This window comes from Gymnoscopelus braueri (assembly GCF_963280865.1).
Source record: "Gymnoscopelus braueri genome assembly, chromosome: 9".
Classification (NCBI taxonomy): domain Eukaryota; kingdom Metazoa; phylum Chordata; class Actinopteri; order Myctophiformes; family Myctophidae; genus Gymnoscopelus; species Gymnoscopelus braueri.
In genome coordinates this window covers 6,072,121-6,096,716 of record NC_137610.1, presented here as the reverse complement: position 1 = coordinate 6,096,716, position 24,596 = coordinate 6,072,121, and the positions used below count along the sequence as shown (strand labels likewise).

Sequence of the window (24,596 nt, the reverse complement as noted above, 5' to 3'; positions counted from 1 at the left end):
AACGTCACCCATTGGTTTCTTACAGACCCGTTTTGAAGACACTATTTCAGTGAATTCAAATCCACCATCTTGGAACTTGGAAGCATTACCCTACTTTATCGTCAAATTTAACATTAATGGAACCACAATTTACAAAAACATATATCATGATAATTGAAAGTAGACTTTAAACTAGCGACACCCTGTAAGCCATGAATGAGAACTGCAGAGTTCTCATTGTTTCCGCATTGCCTTCATCATATACAGCCACGGAGACTAGCCGCCTGATCCTGTGGCGAATGCAACATGTTGTAGAATCTACACGCTTACAACATTATCTATAATGCAACATGTTGTAAGCGTGTAGATAATGCGACATGTTGTAAGCGTGTAGATAATGCGACATGTTGTAAGCGTGTAGATAATGCGACATGTTGTGTTATCTACACACTTACATGTTGCATTATCTATAATGCGACATGTTGTAAGCGTGTAGATAATGCGACATGTTGTAAGCGTGTAGATAATGTAACATGTTGTAAGCGTGTAGATAATGCTACTTTCGGTGCCCGACACAGACGATGTTTGAGGGGGTGTAAAACAGTGTTTGTCTCGTGGCAGAATGTTTGTTCTGAACCGAGGGGAGCTTTGAGACAGAGAGACGCTATGATGTGTTGAATGTTGAACCAAATGTCTCTTAACGATGCTTCACAGCGAGACGAGGCCACCACGCCCCCGGCGGCGCTCCCCGCCGTTCAGGAGGAGCCGCCGCCCCGCGCCGCCACCTCGGCCCCTCCTCCTCTTCTTCCTCCTCCTCCTCCTCCTCAGAACGACTCACTTAGCCCCGCCCCAGAGCTAACCCAGCCCCCGCCACATGAACCACATGAACCCTACCCATCTGGGCTACCCGGCCCAGAACCAAAGGTACCCGCCCCCCCCCCCCCCACCCTGCTGCCTGCCGACGCCCGGGCCCCGGGCGGGGACCCCCCCCACCCTGCTGCCTGCCAACGCCCCGGGCCCCAGGCGGGGACCCCCAACGGGCCCCGGGCGGGTACCCCCTACGGGCCCCGGGTGGGGACCCCCAAAGGGCCCCAGGCGGGGACCCCCTGAAGCCTGCTGTTCTTTTTGTTTTACTTGCCTTGTTGTCGCAACACGCTTTACTCTGTGCTCTCTGCATGCCCCGCCCCCTCCCCCCCCACGCCACTGGTTCTCAACATCGGGCCGGGGACTCGCCATGGGGTCCAAATGGACATGCTTCTGGGTCTGTAACTCTGAGAGTGTACCAACGGAACCAAATGGTCTCTACGTCGTCCTCAGACGAGCGAGCCCTTCTCTAAAACATCTGGCTTTCAGCTTCTTTATTTAACACATCCAAGTAGGTAGTGGTGTAACGTCCTACTGATCCACATCCATGTGTTGGTTCCCACAGTACAGGGAGTTCTTTGTGTTGATGGCAGTGACCGGCTAGTCTCATCCTCCTGACTGCTATCTTCTCAGTCACACATGGTAGCGCCCCCTACAGACTTTAGTTGGTAATGGTGTTGGTCCTGTTTGACGTGCTGACGCTGACAGAAGCCGTCAGAAGAGAACAGACTCCACAGTAGCAGAGAAAAAACTGAGCCAGGCGCCCGCTGGCCTAGCGGTCCAGGCGCATACTAGCCTGGCTCCAGCTCCTGAATCGCTAGCCTCTCATTCAGGTGTCTGGTGACGCTGTCGAAGGCGGAGTTTTCTCGGTTGAAAATCTAACCGGCGGCCCGTCCCAATTGAGGTCGGGATAATCCAAGTATGAACCAAAGAGTCCCACTTTGGCCATGCCCCCATCTCAGAAAACGGCTGCACTGAGAGGGCTTTCAGACTGAATAATGGAGTGAAAGTGAAACTAAATGAAAATTGTGTCAGGCTAAGTGCATACCACATTTAGCATATCACATTTAATCTAATGCGGGTTCGAGTCCCGTTCCCGACGATCTTTGCTGCGTGTCTCTCCCCGTCTCTCTCTCCCTCGTTCCTGTCCATCTTCACTTGAACTACCAATAAAGACCAAAACAAATCTTTAAAAAAAGAAAAATAGAAAAGAAAGGGATGTTTTAGTGTCGGTGGAGGTTGGATTTCCACACATTGGTCATGAGGCCATTAAGAGCTTGTACGAGGACCTTCTCACTTTAATGTCCTTCTCTGTGGAGTTAACTCATGCACCTCCTCTAGATCCCCTCTAGACCTCCTCTATTCTAGACCTTCTCTAGAAGACCTCCTCTAGACCTCCTCTAGAGCCGTAACGGGTCCATTTGGTTCCATTCCTACTCTCTCAGAGTTACATAACACTGAGGATTTTTACAGCCTAGATTGGGGTCACCACAGCGGGCCGGTCCACTGGGATTCTGACTGGGATGAGGAACCTGTGCATGGCTCCTAAAGGTTCTGGTTCCTTCCATATAGGAACCATAGAGGAACCTCTGCATGGCTCCTGATGGTTCTGGTTCCTTCCATATAGGAACCATAGAGGAACCTCTGCATGGCTCCTGATGGTTCTGGTTCTTTCCATATAGGAACCATAGAGGAACCTCTGCATGGCTCCTGATGGTTCTGGTTCTTTTCATAGATAGACAGTAGAGCATCAGTACTACTGAAGCCCTACAATGGCTGATATTCCATACATTATACTATTCTATTATTCTCAGTCACCCGATAAGGGCTCAGCTCTTACAGTATCATAATATAATCAATTACATTTGAAAGTTGTTGGTCCTGTTTGACGTGCTGACGCTGACAGAAGCCGTCAGAAGAGAACAGACTCCACAGTAGCAGAGAAAAAACTGAGCCAGGCGCCCGCTGGCCTAGCGGTCCAGGCGCATACTAGCCTGGCTCCAGCTCCTGAATCGCTAGCCTCTCATTCAGGTGTCTGGTGACGCTGTCGAAGGCGGAGTTTTCTCGGTTGAAAATCTAACCGGCGGCCCGTCCCAATTGAGGTCGGGATAATCCAAGTATGAACCAAAGAGTCCCACTTTGGCCATGCCCCCATCTCAGAAAACGGCTGCACTGAGAGGGCTTTCAGACTGAATAATGGAGTGAAAGTGAAACTAAATGAAAATTGTGTCAGGCTAAGTGCATACCACATTTAGCATATCACATTTAATCTAATGCGGGTTCGAGTCCCGTTCCCGACGATCTTTGCTGCGTGTCTCTCCCCGTCTCTCTCTCCCTCGTTCCTGTCCATCTTCACTTGAACTACCAATAAAGACCAAAACAAATCTTTAAAAAAAGAAAAATAGAAAAGAAAGGGATGTTTTAGTGTCGGTGGAGGTTGGATTTCCACACATTGGTCATGAGGCCATTAAGAGCTTGTACGAGGACCTTCTCACTTTAATGTCCTTCTCTGTGGAGTTAACTCATGCACCTCCTCTAGATCCCCTCTAGACCTCCTCTATTCTAGACCTTCTCTAGAAGACCTCCTCTAGACCTCCTCTAGAGCCGTAACGGGTCCATTTGGTTCCATTCCTACTCTCTCAGAGTTACATAACACTGAGGATTTTTACAGCCTAGATTGGGGTCACCACAGCGGGCCGGTCCACTGGGATTCTGACTGGGATGAGGAACCTGTGCATGGCTCCTAAAGGTTCTGGTTCCTTCCATATAGGAACCATAGAGGAACCTCTGCATGGCTCCTGATGGTTCTGGTTCCTTCCATATAGGAACCATAGAGGAACCTCTGCATGGCTCCTGATGGTTCTGGTTCTTTCCATATAGGAACCATAGAGGAACCTCTGCATGGCTCCTGATGGTTCTGGTTCTTTTCATAGATAGACAGTAGAGCATCAGTACTACTGAAGCCCTACAATGGCTGATATTCCATACATTATACTATTCTATTATTCTCAGTCACCCGATAAGGGCTCAGCTCTTACAGTATCATAATATAATCAATTACATTTGAAAGTTGTTGGTCCTGTTTGACGTGCTGACGCTGACAGAAGCCGTCAGAAGAGAACAGACTCCACAGTAGCAGAGAAAAAACTGAGCCAGGCGCCCGCTGGCCTAGCGGTCCAGGCGCATACTAGCCTGGCTCCAGCTCCTGAATCGCTAGCCTCTCATTCAGGTGTCTGGTGACGCTGTCGAAGGCGGAGTTTTCTCGGTTGAAAATCTAACCGGCGGCCCGTCCCAATTGAGGTCGGGATAATCCAAGTATGAACCAAAGAGTCCCACTTTGGCCATGCCCCCATCTCAGAAAACGGCTGCACTGAGAGGGCTTTCAGACTGAATAATGGAGTGAAAGTGAAACTAAATGAAAATTGTGTCAGGCTAAGTGCATACCACATTTAGCATATCACATTTAATCTAATGCGGGTTCGAGTCCCGTTCCCGACGATCTTTGCTGCGTGTCTCTCCCCGTCTCTCTCTCCCTCGTTCCTGTCCATCTTCACTTGAACTACCAATAAAGACCAAAACAAATCTTTAAAAAAAGAAAAATAGAAAAGAAAGGGATGTTTTAGTGTCGGTGGAGGTTGGATTTCCACACATTGGTCATGAGGCCATTAAGAGCTTGTACGAGGACCTTCTCACTTTAATGTCCTTCTCTGTGGAGTTAACTCATGCACCTCCTCTAGATCCCCTCTAGACCTCCTCTATTCTAGACCTTCTCTAGAAGACCTCCTCTAGACCTCCTCTAGAGCCGTAACGGGTCCATTTGGTTCCATTCCTACTCTCTCAGAGTTACATAACACTGAGGATTTTTACAGCCTAGATTGGGGTCACCACAGCGGGCCGGTCCACTGGGATTCTGACTGGGATGAGGAACCTGTGCATGGCTCCTAAAGGTTCTGGTTCCTTCCATATAGGAACCATAGAGGAACCTCTGCATGGCTCCTGATGGTTCTGGTTCCTTCCATATAGGAACCATAGAGGAACCTCTGCATGGCTCCTGATGGTTCTGGTTCTTTCCATATAGGAACCATAGAGGAACCTCTGCATGGCTCCTGATGGTTCTGGTTCTTTTCATAGATAGACAGTAGAGCATCAGTACTACTGAAGCCCTACAATGGCTGATATTCCATACATTATACTATTCTATTATTCTCAGTCACCCGATAAGGGCTCAGCTCTTACAGTATCATAATATAATCAATTACATTTGAAAGTTGTGGCAGAAAACTGATATTTAGTAAAAAATAAAATCTCCACAGACCACATTCTCTGTCATTCACATCAGCACTGAACATGACTTACTTCAATGATCACATATGTATGGCCACACACATTGACAGGTGTTTTTAAGTACTCCACATCACCCGTAATGCACCTGTCTTGTGTGTCGTATACGTAATGTCCTCATTGAAGGAAGTGCTCAGTGCTGCCCCCTGGAGGACAGAGAATGTGGTATACACATACAATACAAATGTTCTGCCAGAACGTTCAAACGGCTATGAAACTAGATGACAAGAGCTGACCCCAACTTGTAGCAATTAATTATTGGGTGAGGCAAATTAGAATGTCACTGAGATGACTCCCTCCATGTTCTAATATATAATATGGAATTCATGTTGTAGGGCTGCAGTAGTGCCAGTAGTGGTGACAGACAGTAGTCATGTCTGTGGTAATGCTGCTATAGTTTAGATGCAAACTGAATGCTGGTTGCATGATGATGACTTACCTGCAGCCGATGGAGTGACCAGACATACAGAAGCTCTGTGTGTTTGGTAGCAGTAGTTCTGTCCAACATTCACGCTTCTTCCATATAGGAAGTTCTGAGTAGAGACCGACCGTTAGACAGATAGATGTGCTGCTGTCTCTCTCTCTGACGTTTGAAATGAGGCCTTTCACTAATAATTTGACCACTGTGTGTGTGTGTATGGATATGAATCATCATTCTATAATAATCACACTGTATGGATATGAATCATCATTCTATAATAATCAGACCACTATGAATCATCATTCCTGAAAAGCATCTTGTCAAATTAGCATTCAGAACAGTTTTTTTTTTATTTGGAACGTTTTGCTTGTTTTTTGCACTTTGCTTGTTTATTCAATAGATAGTTTAATGTTAATGTGTGATAAGATAAGATACGATAAGATAAGATAAGATAAGTGTGTGTTCATCTCTCACTCACTGACCTTTTCTCTATTATCAATCTGGTCTTTGTTGGGAAATGACCTCATAACTCCTGACTTTTCTTTACCTTTCACCTCTTATATCTGTGTCTAATGCTCTGAATGTCAGATCATTGTTGTTTAGCCACTTAAACCCTAAGTAGTCCCGCAGGGTTCTGTGCTAGGCCCTCTCCTGTTTTCGCTCTACACTAAATAACTTTTCCCGGAAATAGCCGATCTACAAGCTCACAACCCATCGTGTTGTGATCTTGTAGATGTGCTATTTACTAGAGTTCTCAAATTCTGCCTGAACCCGACCCAACACGACCCGACTCAACGTTTTCGGGCCGGGTCCAAATTCTATGCTAATTAGTCGGGCCGGGCCGAGCCTCGGGCTCATTTAGGGCCGGGCCTTAATTTTCAGGCCCGTTGAGAACTCTACCATTTACGCCAAATATTCGCCCCCAGTATCAGTACGGCGGACGTTAGGGTTGAAGTGGTTAAAGCCGTACATGTTGCTTTGACAAAGTGAAAGTGATGATGGACGGTGTGCTCCTCAGATGTACAAGAAGGATCTGTACGGCATGGAGGAGCCGGTGAGGGTCAACCACGGCCTGAAGGCCTCGTCCAGCTACAGCCATCCTCCGTCCGGCTTCCAGGACAAACAGCCGTACCCGCCTTACGGCTACGACGGCGGAGGCGGCTACACCGAACCCAAGCCTCACGACTTTGACTCTCCTCACCCGCACTACGACGGCCGCGCGCCGCACTACAGCGAGCAGTGGCCGCCCTACGACCAGCAGAGCTCGCAGCCCCAGCCCCAGCAGCCTCCTGCCCCGGGAGGGGGCTACCAGCCGCCCCCCGGGGGCTACAACGCCCCCCGCTCCCCCTACGAGGACGGGCCTGGCAGAGACTACAGCCCCACGCAGCCCCGCTACGACGAGCCGCTGGGCTACGAGGGCAGGCCGCGCCTCGGCAAACCGGGGCCGATACGGTACGACGAGCCCCCGCCCCCGCTGCCCGCGGGCGGCGGCTACGACGCCCGCTCCCCGTACGAGACGGAGCCGCACGGCTTCCCTGTGAGCTCGCCGCGCTCGCCGGACCCGCCCAAGCAGTATTACGCCGACTCGGCCACTCTGAGGCCCGCCTACAACCCCGGGCTGGCTCCTCCCACGCGGGGCTACAAGTCGGGGATGCACGAGGCCGCCGGGAACTCGGACCCTCCTCTTCTGTCTCCTAAACCGGAGTCGCTGCCTTCCCCCGGCGAGCCGGGCGTCGCCCCGGCCTCCAAAACTCTTCCTCCTCCTCTTCGGGACCCCCGGGACCCCCGGGACCACCCGGAGGACGACCCGGCCATGAAGCCCCAGTCGGTGCTCAACAGGGTCAAGATGTTTGAGAACAAGAGGTCTGTGTCTGTGGACCGAGCCAAGGACGGAGCCGACGCCGCTACGCCCAGGGTAAGGATTATAGCAGATCTAGTATGAATGACCCTTATTGTCATGGTAAAGATATTATCTCTGCTACAAAAGATGGAATGGCCACTTCTCCAAAATTAACATCTATAAAAATATCTATAAATGACGGTGTGGCACAGAGAGTAATTAGAGTTCTGTGACAGCGTTTGTGGTAGAGTGTGTGTGTGTGTGTGTGTGTGTGTGTGTGTGTGTGTGTGTGTGTGTGTGTGTGTGTGTGTGTGTGTGTGTGTGTGTGTGTGTGTGTGTGTGTGTGTGTGTGTGTGTGTGTGTGGTACAGTGTGTGTTAGAGTGTGTGGTACAGTGTTAATAACATTCATAATGATGTGTGTTCAGCCTGCAGATATTCCTAAACCAGTGACAGCACCAGGTCCTGTATCTAAAGCCAACTCCCTGAGTAACCTGGAACAGGAGAAGTCCACCTACAGGTATGTAGACAGAACAACAACGAGTCTATATAGAACTACAACGAGTCTATACAGAACTACAGCAAGTCTATACAGAACTACAACAAGTCTATACAGAACTACTATGAGTCTATGCAGAACTACAATGAGTGTATACAGAACTACAATGAGTCTATACAGAACTACAATGAGTGTATACAGGTATGTAGACAGAACTACAATGGGTGTATACAGAACTACAATGAGTCTATACAGAACTACAATGGGTCTATACAGAACTACAATGTGTATGAGTGTATACAGGTATGTAGACAGAACTACAATGAGTGTATACAGGTATGTAATGAGTGTATACAGGTATGTAGACAGAACTACAATGAGTGTATACAGGTATGTAGACAGAACTACAATGAGTCTATACAGAACTATAATGAGTCTATACAATTATGTAGACAGTATTACAATGAGTCTATCAGGTATGTAGACACAACTACAATGAGCTGCTTCATATAAAGAAGGATCATTCTAATGTTTCTCTGCACAATTCTCTCTCTCTCTCTTTCTCTGCATGTATTTACTGTTGTCTGTGCTCCCCCTAGTGGCCAAACACCACACTAGTCACATTGAAACCACACACTAATTCAGAGCACTTGCCCTTGAGATGTATACTAAAATAAATATAGAAAAGGGGAGAAACATATGGGATATAGTCACATCTAAGTACAGTAGTTTAATTGTAACTATGGCTAAATTAGACCTGGGCATTATTATAACTTTACATAATTGTTGCATTATATTTGATCAAAACCTTTTTGGGGAAAATAGATACAACGAGCAGAAAAACACTGTTGCTCCCTTTATAGATATTTATTTGCAATGTTTGGAGATCGACTGATTGATTGATTTTGTTGCGTGAAAATGTATAGATGTAAATACACTAGATTTTCGGCCTTCAAACCTAGTCCTATGTTGCGCTGATAAGAGCAATGGTCACCGAAGTATGGCCATTTGAAGTGGCCTAAATTACATTTTAAATGTAATTTAATTACTTTTTAAATGTAATTTAGGTAGTAGATTGCCCCAGACACGAACCACATCTTTAGGTGTCGTTTATGTTTGTCAGTATCTCTCGATTTGTGTAAGGGGACCACAGAGGAAATAAGTCTATGACTTTACTGAGTTTTTTGTATCCTCAATTGTCTTTTTAACCTTCTTTAAGAAATGAAATAAATCAATTCACATAAGGTCAAATACATGTAATGTGTTCTAATGTGCTCAGGCGTGCCTCTGCCCCTCACTGCAGGGCTCCAGAGCCCCAGAAAGCCGGGTCCAAACCCCCGGAGGAGGGTCTTCGCTCCAACCACTACGACCCCGACGAGGACGAGGAGTTCTACAGGAAGCAGCTGTCCTACTTCGACCGGCGGAGCTTCGACAGCAAGGCCATGAGCCAGCCGGCCGCCGGACTCAACCGCTTCCACGAGCTCACCAAGCCAGCCCAGCTGTCCTACCCTTACAACAGGTAACCTACCCCTACCCTAACCCAGCTGTCCTACCCTTACAACAGGTAACCTACCCCTACCCTAACCCAGCTGTCCTACCCTTACAACAGGTAACCTACCCCTACCCTAACCCAGCTGTCCTACCCTTACAACAGGTAACCTACCCCTACCCTAACCCAGCTGTCCTACCCTTACAACAGGTAACCCTACCCCTAACCCAGCTGTCCTACCCTTACAACAGGTAACCTACCCCTACCCTAACCCAGCTGTCCTACCCTTACAACAGGTAACCCTACCCCTAACCCAGCTGTCCTACCCTTACAACAGGTAACCTACCCCTACCCTAACCCAGCTGTCCTACCCTTACAACAGGTAACCCTACCCTAGCCTATAGACCCTAACCAATAGAACCTAACCCTACCCTTACAACAGGTAACACTAACCCTAACCAATAGACCCTACCCCTAACCCTAACCAAGCCTGCATGGTGGAACCTTGCAGGCCTGCATAGCCCACATAGAACCAATAGACCCTAACCTAGACTCTTCTTTCTTCTCTAAAACACCCTGGACAACGCTCCACACGTCCTACACTCTTCTCTCTTCTCTAAAACACCCTGGACAACGCTCCACAAGTCCTAGACTCTTCTCTCTTCTCTAAAACACCCTGGACAACGCTCCACACATCCTAGACTCTTCTCTCTTCTCTAAAACACCCTGGACAACGCTCCACACGTCCTAGACTCTTCCCTCTTCTCTAAAACACCCTGGACAACGCTCCACACGTCCTAGACTCTTCTCTCTTCTCTAAAACACCCTGGATAACGCTCCACACTTCCCAGACTCTTCTCCCTTCTGGCTCCCAAACTGTGGAACGAACTCCCCATTGCAGTTAGAACTGCAGACTCACTCCCAATGTTCCGCTGTAATCTGAACAGGCACCTCTTCAGACTACACCTCAGCCCGTAGCACTTGCCCTAGCCTTGACGATCTTACAGGCTTATGCAAAGGTTAAAATGTAATGTAGCTAGCATGTTATGTAGACAGATGCCAGGTTCATTTGTTGACCTGGCATCCTATAGTGTGTATAGTTTCAATGTACTGATTATTTATTTTTTGGATATTATACTGTTTAGACAAGTGATGGATGATAGGTTCTTGGTTTACCTATGATCCTAGATTACTATTTCTATGCATTTGATGCATTAACTTGTGTTGTCCTTGATTACTGTAAGTCGTTCTGGATTAAGAGCGTCTGATACATGCCTACATTGTAATTGTATGGACTGTGTGTGTTTGTCTGTAGGGCTGAGTCTGTGGAGAAGGTCAGCCCAGTGGAGAGGAGATATGACGGGCTGCCTCAGATGATCAGCCCCTCGTCCCAGTATGGACCTTCCATCCCCCCCATCCCACCCAACACGCTGCCCAAACTGAGTCCCAATGAGGGTAAGACCCTGTTCTGATTCTATACCAGTGTTGGGACTAACGCCTTACAAAGTAACACGTTACTGTAACACAACTACCTTTTGTGGTAACTTGTAATGTAACATGTTATTTTTTTTTCCAGATCGGTAACGCGTTATAGTGACTGACATTTTAACACATTCCATGCCAGAGTTTAATCTCATAATGTACTCACCAGTGCCAGCGTTTTATTGTTGTTTTTTAGTTTTTTTCATGTCGCCACAGACCTCGCTAAATAAGTTAAAAGTGCGCGTTCATTTGGTTCTAAACACACAGCGGATCTGTGAGAAACGGCCAGCGAAAATAGTTTCCAAATCCGAGCCGCCATCTTGAAGATACAGTGGATCAACGCTAAACAGTGATCAGCGAGGAGAAAAACAACAACAGAGAAAATCGAGTTTTAAACAGGATCCCAGACAGGAAGCGGATACGATCGAAAAAACCGGAACCCGAATAATTCTGTTTCCGACCGGAAACCGGAAACGGAAATGGATCAAAAAAATTCGGAAAGTGCACCTGGGGCAATTTCAATGGGAATCGGCGGTTCGCGTAGATCTACGCGACTGGCACGCTGCGGCTTTAAATAGGTTCGCGTAGATCTACGCGACTGGCATTCAATGTGTTAATGGCCGCGTTACTCATTACTTTATGTGATAAGAGCCGACAACTTCAGAGGATTATGATCCGACTTCTACTCTCACACTAGCCGTCTGTCTGTCACTTCACCCTCCCCACCTCTTCACCCTCCCCTCCTTCACCCTCCCCACCTCTCTCCACCCTCCCCACCCTCTCCACCTCTCCACTCCAGAATTATTTTAAAGCAAACCTTTTGAACTCAAATCTGTGCTTCTGGGGGACCCTGGAACAACATATTTTGAGATGGGGGGGGGTCTGGGGCCATTTAAAAAAAAATAGCCCAAAGTATAAAATCATGGTTAAAGTGGTTCAAATGAGACGTGGTGCTCATATGATCCTCCTCTGTGTTTTACAGTGAACTCCGTACCGGAGCCCATGACGTCCCCCAACCCTGGGCTCTCTCTGAGGCCCCCCAGCAGGGAGGACCCCCCCCAGGGGAGCTACCTGTCCCCCAGGGGGGGCCAACCCGACAAGTCCCCCGTCAACGGCACGGACGCTCCTCCGCCCAAAGCCCCGACCTCCTACACCCGCTACGTGCCCAAGCCCTACACCAGCTCCGCCAGGCCCTTCGAGCGCAAGTTCGAGAGCCCCAAGTTCAACCACAACCTGCTGCCCAACGACTCCAAGCTGTCCCCCCAGCCCCTGGACCACGACAGCGGGCTGGACACCTTCACTCGCACCCTGGACAACAGACCCAAGTACCTGACCCACAACAACATCAACGCCATCACCAAGGCCGTCCCTGTCAGGTGAGCTCAGAGCTCAGAGCTCAGAGATCAGACACGGGACCCAGTGTTCATTTTGTCCACTAAAACTACCATGAAAAAATTATGAACAAAGTTGGTTGACTATCTTTTTTCACTGAAAACTTAATTTAACTTAACTCATTCACTGCCAGGGTTATTTCAAGCTTATAGAAGCTTGTTGATCCCTGGGCCAGGATTAGGCTATATATTTTACCTTTTCAATTGGTCACAGAGTGTTTGTCTTCAGTGTGATTGATCCCCTGATGGTTGCTAATCCAGGTGATTCAGGTGTGGTTTCACAAATGTCAACGAGGTCATTGTGACCTCGTTGGCATTTGTTGTGTGATGTTTGAAAGTGGCATGTCTCACTCAGAAATACAGTGTTTACAATGGTAGCAAAAATGTGATTTTTTTCTCCGTTTATTTTTTAACATTGAAGTGGATGGAGCATTAACTTTTTGAAAATCGTTTTCTCCTAGTTCCTTTGAGATAAAAAATAAATAAAAATACAAAAAAAACGATGTTTTGCCCTTGAACCAACAACATGTCACACATTGTGAGTAGTCTCGCATGGCCAGACTGTTGCCTCCCACAATTTTCAAATGTTTCCGGTCATACAGTCTGGGACTCGGAAGCTCTGATCATGATTAGAATATAAACCGGATATGAAGCCTCCTCCCCACTTCCGTTTCGTCTTTACAGTCGCGCAAATTTATCCTAATAAAAATACAAATCATCTAAGTATATTTAGCTTGCTGCTTAGCAGAAATGGAAATAAAATAATAAAATGTAAAGATATTTTAAAATATATTTTCGTGAACGGAAGTGCCAGCTTCCTCTCTCGGATTTCGGGAGTTGTAGTTTCAGACTCTATATAGCATTCAGAGATTGTGGAATAGTTGTCTGGCTACGCGAGACTACATTGTGAGTGTTGTGAGCTTGGAGATAGTGTAGATTGAAAAAGAACGCACCAAGTGCAGTGTAACTCGGGTCCATTGTTTTACTATAAGTATAGACTCAAAGTGATATTGATGAATTCCAAATATTTGCAAAGTATTCTGCGGCACCCCTGGACTTGCGTCATGGCACCCTAGGGTGCCCCACTTTGAAAAACCCTGATCTAGAAGAATGCAATTCAATGGAATACTATAAACGTGTGTGTGTGTGTGTGTGTGTGTGTGTGTGTGTGTGTGTGTGTGTGTGTGTGTGTGTGTGTGTGTGTGTGTGTGTGTGTGTGTGTGTGTGTGTGTGTGTGTGTGTGTGTGTGTGTGTGTGTGTGTGTGTGTGTGTGTGTGTGTGTGTGTAGCCCCAGTGTGCTGGAGGATGATGATGAGGATGAAGGCCACACGGTGGTTGCTACGGCGAGGGGAATCTTCAACAGTAACGGAGGCGTGCTGAGCTCCATAGAGACCGGGGTCAGTATCATCATCCCTCAGGGAGCCATCCCAGACAGCCTGGAACAGGAAGTCTACTTTAAGGTCTGTCGAGACAACAGCATCCTGCCTCCACTGGACAAGGAGAAAGGTTTGTTACTTTAAACTCTGTGTTAGTACTTATAACTTTATAACATTCACATGTTTGTCACTTTAAACTCTGTGTTAGTACTTATAACTATATAACATTCACATGTTTGTCACTTTAAACTCTGTGTTAGTACTTATAACTTTATAACATTCACATGTTTGTCACTTTAAACTCTGTGTTAGTACTTATAACTTTATAACAGTCACATGTTTGTTACTTATAACTATATAACGTTCACAGGTTTGTTACTTATAACTACTAGTCCATACCCGGTGAAGAGCGCAGGCGAAAGTAGTTGCAAAAGTGGGGTTATCCCGCGCCCCGTCGCGGTGGGCCGCCACCCACTCTCCACCCACTCTCTGTATGTGTGCGTGGCAGACGGCAAGAGTGTAACACTCTGGGGGAAATACATGATATTATCATCACTTTACCTAAATACATTATATTATCATCACTTTACCCAAATACATGATATTATCATCACTTTACCTAAATACATGATATTATCATCACTTTACCCAAATACATGATATTATCATCACTTTACCCAAATACATTATATTATCATCACTTTACCCAAATACATGATATTATCATCACTTTACCTAAATACATGATATTATCATCACTTTACCTAAATACATGATATTATCATCACTTTACCCAAATACATGATATTATCATCACTTTACCCAAATACATGATATTATCATCACTTTACCCAAATACATGATATTATCATCACTTTACCCAAATACATTAAATTATCATCACTTTACCCAAATACATGATATTATCATCACTTTACCTAAATACATTATATTATCATCACTTTACCCAAATACATGATATTATCATCACTTTACCTAAATACATTATATTATCATCACTTTACCTAAATACATTATATTATCAACACTTTACCCAAATACATTATATTATCATCACTTTAACCAAATACATTATATTATCATCACTTTACCCAAATACATGATATTATCATCACTTTACCCAAATACATTATATTATCATCACTTTACCCAAATACATTATATTATCATCACTTTACCCAAATACATTATATTATCAACACTTTACCCAAATACATTATATTATCATCACTTTAACCAAATACATTATATTATCATCACTTTACCCAAATACATGATATTATCATCACTTTACCCAAATACATTATATTATCAACACTTTACCCAAATACATTATATTATCATCACTTTAACCAAATACATTATATTATCATCACTTTACCCAAATACATGATATTATCATCACTTTACCCAAATACATTATATTATCATCACTTTACCCAAATACATTATATTATCATCACTTTACCCAAATACATTATATTATCATCACTTTACCCAAATACATTATATTATCATCACTTTACCCAAATACATGATATTATCATCACTTTACCCAAATACATGATATTATCATCACTTTACCCAAATACATGATATTATCATCACTTTACCCAAATACATGATATTATCATCACTTTACCCAAATACATGATATTATCATCACTTTACCCAAATACATGATATTATCATCACTTTACCCAAATACATTATATTATCATCACTTTACCCAAATACATGATATTATCATCACTTTACCCAAATACATTATATTATCATCACTTTACCTAAATACATTATATTATCATCACTTTACCCAAATACATTATATTATCATCACTTTACCTAAATACATTATATTATCATCACTTTACCCAAATACAGCTCACGTGGAGTTTTTCACCATTAATGTGGAGAACGTTTTTTTGTCCATCATTGATTAGAACAGGGGTCTTCAACCTTCTCAGGCCAAGGACCCCCTAGCTGAGAGAGAGATGAAGCAGGGACCCCCTCTATATTGTATAAAATTGCGTTTCAGATCAAACTTTGTTTTTGTTTACTTGGTCAGCTCTTTTTTTCCCTCTACACCTATATACCTCTTTGCCAAAAATAGCCGATCTACAAGCTCACAACGCCTCGCAGCGCGAGGCGTTGTGAGCTTGTAGATCTGCTATTTTTGGCTAAAGTTCTCCTCAGAAAAAGGGATGCTAGGGGTCAAGTGGTTAAGGTAAAAAAAATCACACCCAGTGTGAAGTGGGCGGTGTGGTCATCACAGTGGTCATCATAGTGATGGAAGCTCACTTTAAAAAAAATATATATTTTTGGAAGTGCATAATCCTATTTATAGGTTATTAATGTCATCATGTGTCTCGCTAGCCAATCACAGTGCTGAATAGAGTCAGCCAATCACAGTACAGGAAAGTGGGCCAAGTGGGCCAATCACAGTGCAGGAAACTAATACTAATGAGGTGTCCCAACCCCACTTATAGAGGCGGCTACACCGCCCACAAATGAAATTATATCACACAAAGATTTGGCGGATCCCCTGTAGTAGCTCTGAGGACCCCCTAGGGGTCCCGGACCCCCTGTTGAAGATCCCTGGACTAGAATGATGAATGAGGTTTGACTGACAGTTTGAGGATCCAATGGAGTTAGGAGGTTTAGTCAGAAGTGCTTTTTAATACTTTTCATTGCCCAACAGTGACGATATGTAACATGTTAAAATGTAATGCTGCACTCACTGCACAAGCTGCATGAGTGCGGACGCCTTTATACAGGATGTTTACATAGCTGACAACACGATGCATCGTGATACGTTGTTTGCTTGTAGATCGGTTATTTTTGTCACATGACACCTTCACTCAAGTCTGTCTAGAGGCATTGTTGCACTGTATGGTTGCTATAGGCCTGTATGGTTGCTATAGGCCTGTATGGTTGCTATAGGCCTGTAGTGCTGCTATAGGCCTGTATGGTTGCTAAAGGCCTGTATGGTTGCTCTAGGCCTGTATGGTTGCTCTAGGCCTGTATGGTTGCTCTAGGCCTGTATGGTTGCTCTAGGCCTGTATGGTTGCTCTAGGCCTGTATGGTTGCTCTAGGCCTGTATGGTTGCTATAGGCCTGTATGGTTGCTCTAGGCCTGTATGGTTGCTCTAGGCCTGTGTGGTTGCTCTAGGCCTGTGTGGTAGCTATAGGCCTGTATGGTTGCTATAGGCCTGTATGGTTGCTCTAGGCCTGTATGGTTGCTCTAGGCCTGTATGGTTGCTATAGGCCTGTATGGTTGCTATAGGCCTGTAATGTTGCTATAGGCCTGTATGGTTGCTATAGGCCTGTATGGTTGCTCTAGGCCTGTATGGTTGCTATAGGCCTGTATGGTTGCTATAGGCCTGTATGGTTGCTATAGGCCTGTAATGTTGCTATAGGCCTGTATGGTTGCTATAGGCCTGTAGTGCTGCTATAGGCCTGTATGGTTGCTAAAGGCCTGTATGGTTGCTCTAGGCCTGTATGGTTGCTATAGGCCTGTATGGTTGCTATAGGCCTGTATGGTTGCTATAGGCCTGTATGGTTGCTCTAGGCCTGTATGGTTGCTCTAGGCCTGTATGGTTGCTCTAGGCCTGTATGGTTGCTCTAGGCCTGTGTGGTTGCTCTAGGCCTGTATGGTAGCTATAGGCCTGTGTGGTTGCTCTAGGCCTGTATGGTTGCTATAGGCCTGTATGGTTGCTATAGGCCTGTATGGTTGCTCTAGGCCTGTATGGTTGCTCTAGGCCTGTATGGTTGCTCTAGGCCTGTATGGTTGCTATAGGCCTGTATGGTTGCTATAGGCCTGTATGGTTGCTATAGGCCTGGAAAAGAGGTGAAATACTTTGTAAAAGTTATGGAAAGGTTTTTGAACATTCATTGTTAACATTGTGTGGGAGCCCTGTGACAAGAAGAGATGTGACCCGTTGTTAGCTTGTAGATCTGTTCTTGTCAGTGAGCGACACCCTAGTACTACAGAGCATACATTTGACTTAAGGAGGGCTTGATAATAGTTTGATAATGTGTGTGTGTGTGTGTGTGTGTGTGTGTGTGTGTGTGTGTGTGTGTGTGTGTGTGTGTGTGTGTGTGTGTGTGTGTGTGTGTGTGTGTGTGTGTGTGTGTGTGTGTGTGTAGGAGAGACCCTGCTGAGCCCCTTGGTGATGTGTGGACCTCATGGACTGAAGTTCCTGAAGCCCGTGGAGCTGAGGCTTCCTCACTGCGCCTCCATGACCCCCGATGGTTGGTCTTTTGCTCTAAAATCCTCCGACTCATCGTCGGGTACGCTGTCCTCTCTGTCCTCGCTGTCCTCTCTGTCTTCACCCCCCCCCCCCCCACCCCTCCCCCCTTTTTAAATCCCTCACCTCCTGTTTTCTGCTAGCCTGGGATCCATCCTGATTCACTACGTTTCTCACTTCTCGCTTCTCAGTCTGGAAAGGCTCCTATATCTCCAAGGGAGGCGGGACATGCCATACGGCTGAAAACGACCTGTGGCTTCTGATTGGTCTGTGGTGCGGGGCGGGACAAAAACACCAGTGTGATCGTTGTGATTCGTTGGAACAACATCCAATCAGCAACGACGTTGCCTACGTAACATATAGGTAGTTCCAGTGTAGTTCTGCAAAGCGAGTCAAATAGGAGCCTTTCCAGACTGAGAAGCCAATTGAGAAAAAAAACGTAGCGAATCTGGCTGGATCCCAGGCTAGTTTTCTGCCTTTCTTTGATTTCTCTTTCACACTTAGTGATGTTTACGGCCAATTCACACCGGCAGCAACTGCGAGTAAAGATGTCCGTAGAGCAGGAATTTTTTTTAAATTCTAAATGTTTTTATCCCACGATTTTTGTAAGCCATTTTTTGGAAGCAACACGTTATTCCAACCAGTTCCTTTCCCCTCCATCAGGCGCCCCGGCTGACCAGGGGGAGGCAGGCAGTATAGAGACCAGGATTCCTGCATGTTATTTTGTGAGGGTACCTACCCTAGTAGTGCGTCATTTGCAAAAATGCAATACAACTTTTAATTCAAAAAGACAAATTACTAATACAGACACTTCGATTGAAAATGATTCACACGTTTTAGGTAAGACACAGGCCATGGAGTTGGTCAATCCTCCACACCCACAACTGCACAGTTATCAATATTATTCGCTACTTCCATTATACATAACAGTAGTCCGTTTCTATGGTGTGGAGTGCGTACACCGTGTCCACGTGTTGGCTTCTTGGTGTTGTACTGTCCTGCCACGGTGGGGAAAGTGATATATACATATACATATATATATATTTTATTTTTTGGTGTTGTACTGTCCTGCCATGGTGGGGAAAGCCACAGACAATGTGTTGAAACTCGCTGCTTTCTCCAAACTCTGCAGCCAAATACCGCTGCTGGTGTGAATTTGCCGTTAGAGTAAACTCCATCTTCTGTACACATTTAAAGGTAGGGTACGTGATATTTTTTCTCCAGCTCTTTAATAAACAGAAAATAAATGTTCAGGTGGGTTGAAAATCGTCAGCCAATCAGGAATTTTATAGTGTTCCAGTTCCAAATGTGTCTGCTCAGTCGTCACTTCCAAAATCCTGTGTGAGTTATCTCTCCTGATTGGATAAAAACTGGTATCCCAACCTGAAAAAATGTGTTTTATCTTTACCGAAGAACTGGAGAGACATGGAGACTGTTACTGAACAAACACTCTATAGTAATGATTACTATCACAATATAGAGCTATTTAACACTGTTACTGAACAAACACTCAATAACATTTATTACTATCACAATATACAGCTATTTAACACTGTTACTGAACAAACACTCTATAGTAATGATTACTATCACAATATAGAGCTATTTAACACTGTTACTGAACAAACACTCTATAGTAATGATTACTATCACAATATAGAGCTATTTGACACTGTTACTGAACAAACACTATAACAATGATTACTATCACAATATAGAGATATTTAACACTGTTACTGAACAAACACTCTATAGTAATGATTACTATCACCAATATAGAGCTATTTAACACTGTTACTGAACAAACACTATAGTAATGATTACTATCACAATATAGAGCTATTTAACACTGTTACTGAACAAACACTCTATAGTAATGATTACTATCACAATATAGAGCTATTTAACACTGTTACTGAACAAAACTCTATAACAATGATTACTATCACAATATAGAACTATTTAACACTGTTACTGAACAAACTATAACAATGATTACTATCACAATATAGAGCTATTTAACACTGTTACTGAACAAACACTCTATAGTAATGATTACTATCACCAATATAGAGCTATTTAACACTGTTACTGAACAAACACTCTATAGTAATGATTACTATCACCAATATAGATCTATTTAACACTGTTACTGAACACACACTGTATAGTAATGAGTACTATCACAATATAGAGCAATTTAACACTGTTACTGAACAAACACTCTATAGCAATGAGTACTATCAGAATATAGAGCTATTTAACACTGTTACTATATCAACAAAATAGATAATCACTTACTCTACCTTTAATTTTTGCTCTGGATGTTGAGTGTTTCAGTCTGAAGGTTGTCATGAATATATGTGCATTGTGTTGTCTTTCTCTGTGTGTTTATTGTCCTTATAGTGGATTAGAATGTTCACTAACACAGCTGTTACATTATACATTATATACATATAAATATTTTAAAAATAGCAGATCTACAAGCTCATAGTGCCTCGCTATGAGCTTGTGTATCTGCTATTTTTGAAAAATCGTGAAAAATTTGTGCAAATCTTTGAATATATATATTTTTACATTTAACATTTGTAACTCAAATCTTTGCTTCTTGGGGAGATTCTACCAATGTCTTCTAAATCATCAATGATTTAGTGATCAATATCAGTGGTTCTCAAACTTCTTTCATGTGAAGGACCACCCAAAATGTTGTTCCAGGGACCCCACCCAGAAGCAAAGATTTTAGTTAAAAATGCTCGCTTCAAAAGTATATATACATTCAAAGATTTGCACGCATTTTCATGATTTAAAAAAGAAAATAGCAAATCTACAAGCTCTCTAAGAGCTTGTAGATCTGCTATTTTTGAATAGCCAAAAGTATAAAATAATGGTTAAAGTGGTTACGCAGATGCGTTCCCGGCTTTAATGGGTTAAGTCAAAGTGGTTCACCTGCACCATGTGATCCAACCTGAACACCTGATTATATAATTGGTCTATCTATGGTTATCCTTTACCAAAAACGTGTTTATAATGTATAGAAAAATCATATTTGCAGTCTTGTCATTTGCGTTATTCAGGATAGGTCAACCTCATACAGAAATATTTCTAAACAGTTGTAAATGACTATTTACTAAATACAACACTAGTCACCACAGAGCATGGAACAAAGCTAACATTGAATGTTAATATTAGCAAAATGTTTGGAATGTATTGTTAAACCTCTCTGATGAATGTTCTTACTGTATAGAGTTGACTTTATACTACTATTAATGAATGAGTTATACTGATACTAATACATTAATGAGTTATACTGATACTAATACATTAATGAGTTTTACTGATACTAATACATTAAAGTTCAGTTTGTTTGAAGTCATTCTTTCATCCTGTGTTTGTTTGACCTCAGGCGACCCAAAGACCTGGCAGAACAAGTCTCTCCCTGGAGACCCCAACTACCTGGTGGGAGCCAACTGTGTGTCTGTGCTGATCGACCACTTCTGAAGACCACAGCGTTAAGTGCTCTTCTGCAGACCACAGTGTTAAGTCCTCTTCTGAAGACCACAGCGTTAAGTCCTCTTCTGAAGACCACAGCGTTAAGTCCTCTTCTGAAGACCACAGTGTAAAGTCCACTTCTGAAGACCACAGTGTAAAGTCCACTTCTGAAGACCACAGTGTAAAGTCCACTTCTGAAGACCAGAGTGTAAAGTCCACTTCTGAGGACGACAACATAAGTAAAGTCCACTACTGAAGACAGCGTAAAGTCCACTTCTGAAGACCACTGCGTTAAGTCCACTTCTGAAGACGACAACGTAAATAAAGACCACTACTGAAGACGACAACGTAAATAAAGTCCACTACTGAAGACAGCATAAAGTCCACTTCTGAAGACCACAATGTAAAGTCCACTTCTGAAGACCACAACGTAAATAAAGTCCACTACTGAAGACAGCATAAAGTCCACTACTGAAGACAGCATAAAGTCCACTACTGAAGACGACAGTTTAAAGACCACTGCTGAAGACAGCATAAAGTCCACTTCTGAAGACCACAGTCTGAATTCCACTACTGAAGACAGCATAAAGTCCACTACTGAAAATGACAGTATAAAGACCACTACTGAAGACGACAACAAAGTCCACAACTGAAGACGACAGCATACAGTCCACTACTGAAGACAGCGTAAATAAAGTCCACTACTGAAGACGACAACGCAAATAAAGTCCACTATTGAAGACGACAACGTAAATAAAGTCCACTACTGAAGACGACAACGTAAATAAAGTCCACTACTGAAGACGACAACATAAAGTCCACTACTGAAGACAGTGTAAATAAAGTCCACTACTGAAGACAACGTAAATAAGGTCCACTACTGAAGACAACGTAAATAAAGTCCACTACTGAAGACGACAACATAAAGTCCATGACTGAAGACAGCGTAAATAAAGTCCACTACTGAAGACGACAGTGTAAAGACAGCTGGTCTGTTACTGAATGTTCCTGTCTGCTTCTTCTGCTGTTTACTGGAACCACCACATCTGAATGGACCGCACTGGCCCGGACTGCACCGCACTGGCCCGGACTGCACCGCACTGGACCGGACTGCACCGCCCTGGACCGGACTGCACCGCCCTGGACCAGACTGCACCACACTGGACTGGACCGGACTGCACTGGACCGGCCCACCTGAATGGACCAGACCAAACCACATGACAGGACCGGACCGAACCGGCTCACATTAAAGGCCTGGACCGGACCAGTCTACCTAAATGGACCGAACTGAACCGGAGCGGACCGGAGCAGACCCACCTGAAGGCTCTAAACATAGTGTTTTTATTTGGTGCTTTCACGGCTTGCAAAAAAAATAAATGAATAACCAATATGAAAATGGAAGTGTTGTTGGAATGCATGAGCAGACTGAATAATCTCATTTTGACATTTATAGATCATTTTCTAATGGAAAAAAATGAAGGTCAAAAAGGGGGAAAATATTAGGAAATTAATTTATAATTGCAATGTCTTGTTTTCATACTTGTAGTGCACTCACACATAGAAAAGTTGGTATATATGCAAAACTTTAACGGTTTGTGAGCTCATGAAAGGTCTCAGAGCCTGAAGATGTAGAAGATTAATAAATCTAATAAACTATTATTCTGAATGAAGGTTAAGTATTAGCATCAGTCGCCTGTTTGTTCCAAATGGGCTCTCTCCCTGTCTGTCTGTCTGTCTGTCTGTCTGTCTGTCTGTCTGTCTGTCTGTCTTTATGTCCCTCCCCCTGTCTGTCTGTCTATCTGACTGTCTCTCTCCCTGTCTGTTTCCTTATCTTCCTCTCTGTCTGTCTGTCTGTCTGTCTGTCTGTCTGTCTGTCTGTCTGTCTGTCTGTCTGTCTCTTTAGAACTGATGTTTTGTAGCTCTGTTTTAAATGTATAGATTAAATATACTGACTTGATTTTTACAACCTCCTGCTGTCTAGAGATCTATGCATGCTATGACTCAGGTCATGTAAGTTCGTTTCCCTCCCACTGCGAGCAGTGATGCCTTATAATACATTATAATACAAGTTATAATATCAGCAGATTCACCTTTCAGTGCAACGTATAAAAAAAATTAAATAAAGGAAATCTCAGATTCATTTCAACACAGATGGAGATGTTTGGTTCGTAGCACACTGAAAGGATTATGAACGGAATGCTTTGTTTGAACTGCTATGCATCTGAAGTGTGAGGACGGGGTTGAAACGGTCGGCTGTACATAATGCTAGCATATGGCCTTGGTTCTCTGTAAATTAACTTTTGTACATCTTTGTTATTTTGTATAAAAGAGAGAAAATAATGTTTGTTTTAAAAAAAATAGAGAGAGAGAGAGAGATAATGGAGTTGCATTGGTTCTGTTTGTATTGTGGTTAAAAAAACCCTGAGCCTTGGATCTAAAACATAAGCAGTAAAAATTCATCCAACTTTTCTACCAACATAATATTATTAAAACACAAACTGAAGGTGTTTTTAACATTCAGAAGAAGAAAAGAAAAAACAGACTTTTTATTCTTATTTACAAAAATACAAAAATAGAAAAGTGCTTGGTTTTAAATGATTTTAAAAGACGTACTACTTGAGGAGGACTGTCTCTCCTAACTTTATTTGTGATACTGGATATGCTGTATTGTGTGCCCTGAAATGTATTTTTGTACTAATAGACGATTTATTATGGCACATCGGTACTGTTTTCTTTTGATATGACGACTGCTTCAATCCAACAACCTTTTAGTTTCCTGTGTGGCTCACATTCTTTTTATTTATTCCCCCCCTCCAACCAATGTTTATTTTTATTTTGCAACACATTTCTAAGTATACCACTGTATTAATAAATAAAATTCATTTTTAAAGTAATGATGCTGTGTGAGGTTATGTTTATTCATAAATATCCTGTGTGAGGTTGTTTATTCATAAATACCTTTTACCCTTAATATTTATTCTGAACATTCTGCAAAAAAAAAAAATCTACAAGTTCACAACGTGAGCTTGTAGATCTGCTATTTTAGAAAAATCTTGAAAATGTGTGCATATCTTTGAAATATATATACATTTTTAAAGCGAACATTTTTAACTCAAATCTTTGCTTCTGGGGGTCCCTGGCACAAAACATTTTCAGA

General features: G+C 43.5%; 1 protein-coding gene across 4 annotated transcripts in view; it reads left to right on the top strand.

Moving 5' to 3' along the window:
- tjp1b (tight junction protein 1b) overlaps positions 1-24,291 on the top strand; it is an 81,299-nt gene extending 57,008 nt beyond the window's left edge. For 2 of the 4 annotated variants that reach the window (XM_080436675.1, XM_080436673.1), the window contains exons 20-27: positions 6,624-7,520; positions 7,872-7,963; positions 9,222-9,461; positions 10,747-10,886; positions 11,896-12,289; positions 13,593-13,810; positions 17,850-17,954; positions 21,354-24,291. In XM_080436675.1, the coding sequence (XP_080292801.1) occupies positions 6,624-7,520; positions 7,872-7,963; positions 9,222-9,461; positions 10,747-10,886; positions 11,896-12,289; positions 13,593-13,810; positions 17,850-17,954; positions 21,354-21,448 (2,181 nt within the window). In that variant the 3' untranslated portion in view covers positions 21,449-24,291. The remainder of the gene's footprint in view (positions 1-6,623; positions 7,521-7,871; positions 7,964-9,221; positions 9,462-10,746; positions 10,887-11,895; positions 12,290-13,592; positions 13,811-17,849; positions 17,955-21,353) is intronic. The other 2 variants (XM_080436676.1, XM_080436674.1) reach the window with 1 other exon arrangement.
- The last annotated feature ends 305 nt before the right edge of the window (positions 24,292-24,596 follow it).